Source organism: Gorilla gorilla, chromosome 4 (genome assembly GCF_029281585.2).
Source record: "Gorilla gorilla gorilla isolate KB3781 chromosome 4, NHGRI_mGorGor1-v2.1_pri, whole genome shotgun sequence".
NCBI classification, from domain to species: domain Eukaryota; kingdom Metazoa; phylum Chordata; class Mammalia; order Primates; family Hominidae; genus Gorilla; species Gorilla gorilla.
In genome coordinates this window covers 81,688,369-81,699,226 of record NC_073228.2, presented here as the reverse complement: position 1 = coordinate 81,699,226, position 10,858 = coordinate 81,688,369, and the positions used below count along the sequence as shown (strand labels likewise).

Here is a 10,858-nt window from a genome sequence, read left to right as displayed (position 1 = left end):
TGTGCCATTTGGGTGAGTGACCTCACCTCTCTAAGCCTCAAAGTCCTGATCCCCACTGGGAGGGTGCAGTGAGAGGGTGAGTCTGAGCCCACTAGGGCCTGGCAGGCTCTGTATGCATGGCAGCCACCTGCCCACACTCACCCCAGACATCTGCTCATTCCAGAAACCTCCTGGGAACATCCACCATGTGCCAGGCACAGTGTCAGACAGGAGGGGACAGAGAGAAACAAGATCAACAACCACCCTGCCCTTGTGGAGCTGGCGTTCTAGTACAGGAGACAGACAAGGTGCTTCCGAGGAGGGAGCCGTGCTCATCAGGCAATCCGCAACGCCACTCAGGAGGAGACTTTGGAGCGAGATGGAGGAGCCACCTGGGGTCTTGGCAGAGGGAACTGCAGCTGCAAAGGTCCTGAGGGAGAAAGAGTGCCCAGATTTGGAGGAGCAGAGCTGGCCTCTCGGTGCCCACCCTAGGGAGCAGGTTTTCCACCTTATTCTTAGGGCCCTAGGAGATCCCCTCCGCTGCGAATGCATGAGGATGGCATCGGCCCTTTTATAGAGGGGAAGTTCTTCGTAAGAGAAAACCAAAGTCCCTCCAGTTGCAACTGAAGCTGAGCCTTCTCTTTTAGTTGCCTCCACCCCCCAGACCCAGAGCCAGCTGGTTCCTCCTGCCTCCTGCTCACAGCTCCAGGAAAGCATCCTGGTGGGGAAAGTCAGTGAAACACCAGGTGGCCTAAGGTATCTTCCCAGGACTCCAAGGTGACTAGACAGGGCTATCTTATCAGCCCTGGGATGCAGTCAGGGGCGAAAAGTTCTGAAAAGAAATTGGACCCAGGGCACTGAGGGAAGCCTAGGTCCCTTCTGAGTGCTCTGCACAGAGACAGGAGGAGAGACAGTCAGGTGTTTTGTGAGGGAGGGGATAGGTGGGTGGTAGTAATGAGGGGTGTTCCAGTCAGTGCCCAGTAACCAAGAGGAGAAAGGGAGGAGAGGGGGAATCAACTTCAGGCACAGCTGGATCCAGAACCCTGAGGCTTCGGCTATGGCTGTTCCCCACCCCCCATATCACCCAGGTCTCAGTCACCTTCCTCTCTGTGACACAATAGCCTCCTCCCTAGGGCTCCTTCCTTCCACTCTTGCCCCCACAAATCCATTCTTCATATATTGTTCAAACTATGCAACTCCCCTGCTTAACCCCTCTCCCCATGGCTTCCTGACACCTTCCACGTAAAGCAGAAAACTGTTTACCCAGGCCCCAGAGGCCCCCCCGCTGACCTCCCCAGCCCCACCTTGCTCTACTCTCCCCTTGCTCCATCTGTCTTTTCTGTCCTTTGAACACATCAAGCACATCCCCGTCTGGCCAACATTGCACCTGCTGTCCCCTCCTCCTGGTGTGTCGCCATGTGGCCACCCCTTCTCAGCAGGACAACCCAGATGTCGCTGTCCTCAGCCATCCAGCCCCCAGCCCTCTGTGCACTCCCCACACCAGCCCTGTCCCGTAGTTCCTTCAGTGATGGAAATGCTCCCCGTCCGCTATCAAACACAGCAGCCACCCCGTGCGGCTAACAAGCCCCTGAAATGTGGCTATTGCGATGGAAGAACTGAACTCTTAATTTTCTTCTTTTTATTTTTTTTTTGAAAAACAAAATTTCTTTCTGTAAACTGTTTGAGTGCAGAGATGTTCTTCGCAATCCCAATACAGTACAGATTTCTTTTCCAAAATGAAATGAGCAAGGAAAAAAAGAAAAAGAGCTATATAAAATTTTCTCATGAAGAGCCAAGACAATCTCATCTTTCTTTAAAAACAAAACAGGCTGGGCACGGTGGCTCATGACTGTAATCCCAGCACTTTGGGAGGCTGAGGTGGACGGATCACGAGGTCAGGAGTTTGAGGCTAGCCTGACCAACATGGAGAAACCCCGTCTCTACTAAAAATACAAAAATTAGCCAGACATGGTGGTGGGCACCTGTAATCCCAGCTGCTCAGGAGGCTGAGGCAGGAGAATGGCCTGAACCTGGGAGGCGGAGGTTCCGGTGAGCCGAGATAGTACCACTGCACTCCAGCCAGGGCAACAAGAGTGAAACTCTGCCTCAAAAAACAAAAACAAACAAACAACAAAAAACGATCCTTTTGAATGTGTGGTGCAGGTGTAGGATTGAAGCCATGGGCTTTAGCGCTGCCGTGAGCCCAGGGCTTTGCTCACCGCTAGCACCACAGGGGGAGTAGCCCTCTGGCCCAAGCCATCCTTACTGCTTGTACAGAAGCTTCCTGAACCTAAGTGATCAGTTCCCAGCTCTCCTTAAATTCCCAGTCCCCACCCTGGGCCTCTCTCCCTAACACCCTCATTGCTTTGGGAGCCCCTGAAGTGAACCCTGAAATAGTCCCTCTGTCAACTCTGGGCTCAGACCTTTGCCCTTCTCTGTGTCACTAGGACATTTCAGTCAAGAGGGTGGGAACGGGTGGTTTCAGACTGTCGCAAAGCCACTGCCAGGCGAGGTTGTTTTTTTTTTTTTTCAGACAGAATCTTTCCCTGTCCCCCAGGCTGGAGTGCAATGGCACAATCTCAGCTCAGTGCAACCTCCGCCTCCTGCGTTCTAGCCATTCTCCTGCCTCAGCCTCCCGAGTAGCTGGGATTACAGGCACCCACCACCACATCCGGCTAATTTTTGTATTTTTAGTAGAGACGGGGTTTCACCATGTTGGTCAGGCTGGTCTCGAACTCCTGACCTCAGGTGATCCACCCGGCCAGGCAAGTTTTAAGGCAAATTTTATCCCTTATTCGGTCACAGCCAGACCTAACCTTCTCACCACTGAGCAATCCTGCATTTGCCAGAGATGCAACTTAGGCAACTCTGGATGAAGGTGGGATGAGGGAGCCCGGGGCAGATTCCAGGAGGTCTGGGCCTGACTACAGGAATGGACTTGTGTGCTTATGAAGGCTGCAGTCACCAGGTGCTGCTCCTGGCCCAGCTGCCCCTCAGTGGTAAACAGGAAGGGGGATCCAAGAAAACTGAGATGGCAAAACAAATCTAGGCTCCAGAAGCAACATGAGGTCTTGCAGATCCCACTAGGCAGCCTCATTATATGTAAGAGAAATGCCAGGAAAAGGGGTTACTGCAGGAGGCACCTCGGATCTGATGACAGGCAGGACCTTGCATCAAAATGATTTTTCTTTAGAACAAAAGAGAGGGGGAGAAAAGAAAAAAATCAAAGAAAGGGGTTCCACAAGCTTCATGAGATAAGACACAGCAGTGTTCTAAGGGAAGCAGGAAGGTGGGGGCTGTGGACACAGGGTGGCGGGCACTGCCTCTCATGGATTCTTTTCTCCCTGGTGGGCTGGTGGGTTGGTAGCTGAGGCCGGAGGGCCCCTTCCCCGGGGAGCAGACAGATGACTTTGGCAAGGGGCAGTGGGGAAGCTGGGGTTACTCCATCTGGGCGTTGTAATTGATTCCCCCAGTCTTCTTCAGTTCGCTTTTCATTAAATCTCCCTCCAGCTCCTTCTGATCACTGATCACAAACTCCTTAGTGAAATCCTGTATGACCTCCTTCACCAAGGTCTTGACGTTCTTGCCGATCCACCTGATGAGGGTGGCATCCCTCGTGGTGACACACACGAAGGCAAGCAACGAGATCTCGTCTGTGCACTGGGGGATGAAGTGCTGGTATTCCACTCCTTGCCCGATACGGACGATGGTGGAGCCATCATATTTAAAAGTCACCCAGATGACGGCCAAGCCGTCGTCTCGCGCCAGGTTGTAGGCCTCCCAGCAAGCCTCTTTGTCAACCTTGGTGGCCATTGCCATAGGGCCACAGCGGGGACACTGCCCGGGGTGACTGAGCATGCCCCTGGCTGCGGCGGGGATGGGAGCGAGGTAGTGGTGACAGTGATGTGGCGTCTGCAAGCTCCAAGCACGGCTGCAGCTCTGCTAAAGTCTTTTTTTTTTTTTTTTTTTTTGAAATGGAGTCTCACTCTGTTCCCCAGGCTGGAGTGCAGTGGCGTGATCTCGTCTCACTGCAAGTTCCGCCTCCCGGGTTCACGCCGTTCTCTTGCCTCGGCCTCCTGAGTAGCTGGGATTACAGGTGCCCGCCACCACCCCCAGCTAATTTTTTTGTATTTTTAGTAGAGATGGAGTTTCATCGTGTTAGCCAGGATGGTCTCGATCTCCTGACCTCGTGATCCGCCCGCCTCGGCCTCCCAAAGTGCCAGGATTACAGGCGTGAGCCACCATTGCCCGGCCGCTAAACTCTTTAATTTTCAATTACTGCAATTGCTTGAAACTCAAATAGCCATATGGGGCTAGTGGCCACCATTTGGACAGAGTGACTCCAACATTCCATGTGGTGTAATTTTATTTGCTAGCCTTTAGCATCATGTAATGTGATCTTCTTCACTTGTTTTCTGTCTCTGTGACCAGAGCATCAACTCCTTGAGGTGGGAATTGGTTTGTCTTGTCCACTGCTGTATGCTGGGGCTAGAAGTGGGCCTGGCATATAGTAGATGCTCAATATGTAATTGCCAAATGAATGCATGAGTAAATGAATGACTCCTGGGGACCATGAACTCTGAATTTCTCCAAAAGGAATGCTAGTTCTGCCAGGGCTTGCTGCTGTGTGACCTCAAGTCAGGATCTTGCCCTCTCTGGGCTCAGCATCCTGACCAAGGGGCACTGGGGCCCCTCTGGTCCTAAGGCTCTGAGACTTACTGCTGCTTACTCTGTCCTGTTGGGAGAAAATCTGAGTGTTGGGAGAGAAGCTGAGGCAGGGCTTGCATGTCTGCTAGACTTGCTGGCTGCTTGCTTCTAGCACTCCCATTATCTCAAGTAGCCACATGTTTCAAAGAAAATGCTACACCATCACAGCTGCAGCTCACTCACTTGATACATTGCTTCCTTTAAACCCCCACAGCCTCACCACCTGTTTCTTTGTTTGAGCACCAATAAATAGCCTGGGCTCCCTGTGTATCCATTGTTCTCACTTAATACATGAGAACATGCAATATTTGGCTGTTTCTGCGTTAATTCACGTAGGATAATGACCTTCAGCTGCATCTGTGTTGCTGCAAAGGACATGATTTTGTTCTTTTTTATGACTGCCTAGTACTTTGTGGTGTATATGCACCACATTTTCTTTATTTAATGAACCGTTGTGGATACTTACCTTGGTTCCATGACCTTGCTGTTGTAAGTTATGCTGCGATAAACATGGGAGTGCAGTGCCTTTTTATATAATGATTTCTTTCCCTTTGGGTAGATACCCAGTAGTGGGATTGCTGGGTCGAAAGGTAGTTGTACTTTCAGTTCTTTGAGATACCTCCCTACTTTTTCCATAGAAGTTGAACTAATTGACACCTACCACCGCTTGCTGGAGGTTGAGGACGCCCAGTGAGTGTGCACCCGGGCTGGAGAAGGGAGGAGGTATGGCCCGGAAAAGAGACACAGAAAGGTAATCCAAGAGGGCTTTCTGGAGGAGGTGGCAGCTGAGCCTAGAGGTGAATTTCGTTGGGGAAGACGGAGTGAGGCCTAGGCAGCTTAGGCCATGACCCCTATGGTGGGAGATGGCTGCATAAGGGTCTCTCTCCTGGCATGCATCTTTACCCATGCCTGGGCATCCTACCCCCATCACCCTTTAACCCCCGAGGGCCTTGGCTGGGTCCCAGAAATTCCCAGGAGGGTGCTCAGAGAAGACCATGGGGACTCTCATCACCCCCACCCTGGCTCACTTCCAAAAAGGCTGCAAGAAGGGTGTTGGAGGGTCTCCTGGAGGCTGCCAAGGGCATTTTCTCATGGAGCCCACGTCTCTCCCCGATCCTGGTGGCTGTGATCGGTAATTCCAGCTTCATACTGGCTACAGGTGGATGATGCCCACCTGGTGCAGAAGTCATCGGCAGCCAAGTGAGGCTGGGTCTCTGGAGCTGCCCCAGGGGCTGGACAAGCTGACCCTGCCTGGAGCCAACCTGGAGATGCAGCCTGAGAACCTCAAGGAGGACCTGGTCTACCTGAAGAAGAACCATGAGGAGGTGAGTTCAGCTCAGGGAATGCAGCAGAAATTCACCTGGAAGCAAGCGAGGCTGGGGCCCAGAACCTCCCTGGGCTGGGCCATGCTTCCAGTCCAGTTCCCATCCTCTATGGATGCCTAGCTCTGACCCTCAGAGGACCCTGGGTGAGGCCTGGAGGAGCCCTCTTCTCCAATAGACTTCATTTGTCCCTTCAGGCTCAGCTCACTGCAGTTAACTAACTAATGAGTAACTCGGTGTAAGAACACACAATGCTAATTATTATAATTAATTATAGTAGTGATAGTCATTAAAACAAGGAACTTCTGCCCAGCACTACAAGTGACTCACAGCCATTATCTCAACTGATACAAAAACAGGAAGAAAGATACTGTTTCTTCGTTTTGACCTGTGAAGAAACTGGGGCTCAGAGAGGTTAAGGGATGTATCTACGGCTGCACAGGGACCCTCCTTCAGGTCTGTCGGACTCGTATCCACCCCACCTCTCTGCCCCTCTCCTGCCTCTCCTTTCCAGAAGGTTCTAGGTCCCAGGGACTCCAAGGCTCAACCCAAGGATAGAGATCCAAGGTCCTGCCGGGGCGGTCAGGAGGTCTTACATGCCCTGTCCTGTGGCTTCCTTCTCAGCTGCGCTCTGTGCTGCTCTAAGCTGGGGGAGCCTACTCCCCGAGAAGCAGGACACCCGGAAGGTGTTTCCCCCTGGCGTTGAGGCTGGTTATACAATTGCTTTCCTCCAGCAGATTAACATTTGCTAACGGGGCCTGGCGCGGTGACACCAGCGTAAGGTTGCTTTTTGCATGCCTGTGCTGTGGGGTTGGTGGTGGGGGCAAGGCGGTGGTAGGGGCGAGGTCAGGGCAGTGAGTGAGGTTGCCCATGGTCATCCTCCACCGTGCTGGGGGGTTGTCATCTCTCGGGGCTTAGCAGTTGTTGGGGATGGGTGAAGTCCAGTCCTGAGTCACAGTGTGTGTTGGGAGAGGTTGCTGATATTCATAGCCCTGTATGTTTGAGTAATGACAACATCCATCTCCACCTTCAGGGTGAGGAGCTGTTGGCCTATCTGTGTCTGTCTGTCTGTCTGTCATCCGTACCTGTCTCTCCAAGGGAGAGAAGGCAGGCCCCAGGGTCTTTCCCCAGGATGGCCTTGGGTGAGTTCCTGCTGTCCTCTCTGCCCAGGAAATGAACGCCCTTTGAGGTCAGGTGGACGAGGATGTCAGTGTGAAGATGGACACTGTGCCTGGAGTGAACCTGAGCTGCATCCTGAATGAGATGTGTGACCAGGACAAGAAACTGGTGGAGAAGAGCTGCAAGGATGCCCAGGGCTGGTTCTTCAGCGTGGTGGGTGGCCGTGTGTAAGCAGGTGTGCACACGTGTGGGCACATATGCTGTGTGCTGGTGCAGCTGGCAGATTCACAGGCTGTCCCAGTTGGAAGGACTTTTGGAAACCAGTCGGACCAGCCCTTCATGTCTTCGATGTAAAATGTGAGGCTCAGAGAGGACTCAAGCTCACACAGCCCTTCACTGTGGCCTGCAAAATAGATCCAGTTCTCTGCAAGTCTAGTCTTGGGTTTCCACCACAGCTGTTTACAGGATGTGTGTATTTGAGTACATACGCATACCCTTGGCAAGCACAGGCTGTGTCCGGTGTCCTAGGGACAGCAACAGGTGCAAAAGAATAACACCCAGTGCCTGTCTTTGAGGTGCTGTAGTTCGGTAGGAGTAAGAAATGCAAATGACCGCAGAGCAGGCTGAATTCCTCCAAGGTCCGACGTGGGTGCAGAGGGTCTTTGTGTGCAGGTGCCTTTGGGGCCCCATAGAGGCCAGGGAGGGTTTAGGGGATGGTTCTGGGAGGCGAGGGCTCAGGAACAGCCCCTTTCCTGTGCCCCACTTCTGAAAGTTTCCATAAACCCCTGTGGCCCACTCTGCCTTCCAGAGAGAGCGGCTGAACTGCGAGGTGGCCACCAACACAGAGGCCCTGCAGAGCAGCAGGATGGAGATATGGAGCTCTACATCTCTGTGCAGAACCTGAGCCGTCCCAGCTCAGCAAGGTAGGGCCTCTGTCCCCTCCCCACCCTGTACCTGTCACCCCAGGGTGAGCGCAGCCTTATAGATCCCTGCTTGGAGAACCAGAGTCCCCACCCAGCCTTCACACTCAGTGGCTGGGTGCACTACCACCCAACTGTGCCGGCAGCACCCACAGCTCCATACAGGAGGGGCTCCTCTCTAGTGCTCTGCCATGGGGAAGGGTCCCACGTCCATCTCGTCGCACCACCTATCTCTTGGCCCACAGAAAGCATCGCTGGAGGGCAGCCTGGTGGAGACGGAGGTGTGCTACAGGACCCAGCTGGCCCAGCTGCAGGGGCTCATCAGAAGCATGGAACAGCAGCTGTGCGAGCTCTGCTGTGATGCAGAGCGCCAGGTCCTTCTGGACGTGAAGACGCGGCTGGAGCAGGAGATCGCCACCTACAGCCGCTTGCTAGAGGTTGAGGACGCCCAGTGAGTGTGCACCCAGGTACCTGCTGGGGCGGGCTGGGGGCCCACTTCACCCAGGGAGAAGTTGGTGTCTGAGCACCAGCAAAGTTCAGGAGGTGTGAATGTGGGAACCTGTGGGGTTTGCAGGAGGTGAAACTGAGGATGCAGGCTGGAGTCTAACTGAGGAGCCTTGACTGCCAAGTTAAAGCATCTGGACTAGATCACGTAGGCAATGGGGAGCCATGGAGGGATTTGGAGCAGAACAGGGGAATGAACATCAAGATATTTTAGAACATTCACTCTGGCTGCAGAGGGAGAAATGGATCAGAGGGGTCAGGGTGGGGCCGGAGAGATGCGTCAGGGGGCTAGAGCAGGGAGTCTGGCCAGAGAAGTCTTGCGGGGTGGAGGCTGGGTGGGGGGGCAGGGGAAGGAAGGTGGTGCGTGCAGAAGAGAGGTTATAGCTCAAAACAGCAGGACTGGATGCCTGGATCTCAGGGTAAGCGTGGCTCACAGTCAGGACTCAGTAAGTGTTGGGTGAACACATATGAAGGAGTGGGCATTGATGGCCCTGGGGTTCTGGTTCTGATGACTGTGTGAGTCCATCAGCCACAGGGTGAAGAGCATGGTGGGTGGTGGTCGGGTTTGCAGTTGGGAAGGGTGATCAGGCCTTCAGCTGAGAGTGTCCTGGAGTCTCCATGCTTAGTCACACGTTGCAGCTTTTTGCTCCCCGAAAATGGTGAAGTCCATCTATAGTCTAACGACAGTCTCTCCTGCTTTAATTGGGTCTATTTGTTGGGTCCTCTGGGATATGGAAAAACCACTTGCTCAGCTTCTCCTTGTAAATTCCTGGTGAGTGCCTCCAGGCCTACTGCTGTGCTGTTTCTTTTTCTTCTTCCTGCTGCGCTGAACCCCTGCCCTTTCATTCTTGGTCCTGTGCTAATTTCTGTGCATTCCCAACTGTGATTTTTCAACAATTTAGGGGAACCTCCTCTGCCAGGGCCTGCTTCTCCCCAGCAGTGCTTGCAGGGGCCTGGGCTGGCTGGCATCCCTGGGTCGATGGGTGCTCCTCTCCCTGCAGGCTGGCCACTCAGTACTCCTTGTCCCTGGCCTCGCAGCCCACCCGGGAAGGTAAGAAGCTGCCCTGTCCTGCTGTGTGGACCCCAAGGCGGGGGAGAGGCTGAGGACCCTTCTGTGTGGGAGACTGGGGGGACCACAGACTCAGGGGCAGGTGGGGGGAAGAGCTCCTGCCTGATGTTCCCTGTGCCTCCCTCCTCCATCGCCTGCAGCCACAGTGACCAGCCACCAGGTGTGCCATCGTGGAGGAAGTCCAGGTTGGAGAGGTGGTCTTCTGTGAGCAGGTCCATCTCTCAAGCCACTGAGGCCCCTTTCTGCCTGTGACAGCCCCACCTCGAGGGTCACGGCACAGCCATCAGCTCCAGCTCCCAGCATGCTACTGCCACGCCCCGAGTGTCCGTCTGGGCACCGGTCCATGACCTGTTGTCTTTCTGTATCTACTTTCTGCAGCCCCTCACTGAGGAGGCCTCCTGGGTTTGTCCAGTGCCTGCTATTAAAGCTTTGCTCCAAGTTCAATGCCTCGTGTGATCTGGTCTGTTCATTGGTTTGGGGCAGTGTGGGCTGAGGGACTGGGATAGGTGGAGAGTTTATTGAGTGTTTGGGTATCGGCTTGTCACCTGCCAATCTGTTCTGCCCACTCCATCCAGGCCTGGGGCTCCTGGAAAGATGAGAGGGGAGGAGGCGGAAAGATTAAGGGTGGAGGGAAGGGACAGCCCCTTGTATTGGGAAAAGTTTTTAAGAATCGCCCCTGAGTCCCTGTCACCTGTGGCTGGTCCCTGGGAGGGCCACACAGACTTTCCAAGGACCACACCTGTTGGGGAGCACTCCCTGCCTCAGCCCAGGACGGGTTCAAGAGCAGAAGGAGAGGGGCTCGGTGGGGAGGGGCTTCTGAAGGAGTGGTCCAGGGCACTGATGAGTGAGGGGGTGAGAGCGACGCAGCTAGCCCAGGAAAGCAGACCGGCTCTGCCCAGCTCGGGGTGTGTGTGGGGCAGGGTGGCCGCTGTGCGTGTACGCATGGGGGGTGTCCTGTTTGCTTTGGTGGCTTGGCAGCCACTGGGCTATTGAGGAATCTCTCTCCGCTGCTGGTGGGGCTACCTGGGCCTGTCTGGGAAGTGGAAGCCATTGGCAGTCTGAAACATGACCACCTTCCACCCAGCGGGCCTGGCGGGACCCTGGGACCCAGGGCGGGGCTTGGGGTGGTGGGCGGGGCAGGGTGGGGCTGTGGAGTGGGGCACTTGGCCCACCAAGGAGCCACATCTTGGGGAGCCTGGAGTGGGAAGGGGGCTGGCTGGCTGGGGTCTCTGTAAGAG

The 10,858-nt window shown here is 54.5% G+C and overlaps 1 protein-coding gene and 1 long non-coding RNA gene across 5 annotated transcripts; one reads left to right on the top strand and one right to left on the bottom strand.

Annotated features, from left to right (window-relative positions):
• Nucleotides 1-3,191: 3,191 nt before the first annotated feature.
• Nucleotides 3,192-3,792, bottom strand: LOC101126043 (coactosin-like protein). The gene has a single exon (XM_055385995.1). The coding sequence runs from the start codon at nt 3,790-3,792 to the stop codon at nt 3,418-3,420; it is 375 nt and encodes a 124-aa protein (XP_055241970.1). The 3' UTR covers nt 3,192-3,417.
• A 1,127-nt stretch (nt 3,793-4,919) lies between these two features.
• On the top strand, nt 4,920-10,064 carry LOC129533365 (uncharacterized). 4 transcript variants are annotated; one of them, XR_010133858.1, is made up of 9 exons: nt 4,920-5,175; nt 5,325-5,437; nt 5,846-6,011; nt 7,179-7,340; nt 7,936-8,050; nt 8,293-8,514; nt 8,622-8,699; nt 9,454-9,602; nt 9,761-10,064. It is a non-coding gene; the product is annotated as an uncharacterized lncRNA (long non-coding RNA). The 4 variants fall into 4 exon arrangements; XR_010133859.1 differs by lacking the exons at nt 4,920-5,175; nt 5,325-5,437; nt 5,846-6,011 and adding an exon at nt 6,488-6,694 and having other exon boundaries at nt 8,622-9,602; XR_008679531.2 differs by lacking the exons at nt 4,920-5,175; nt 5,325-5,437; nt 5,846-6,011 and having other exon boundaries at nt 6,724-7,340; nt 8,622-9,602.
• Nucleotides 10,065-10,858: the final 794 nt, after the last annotated feature.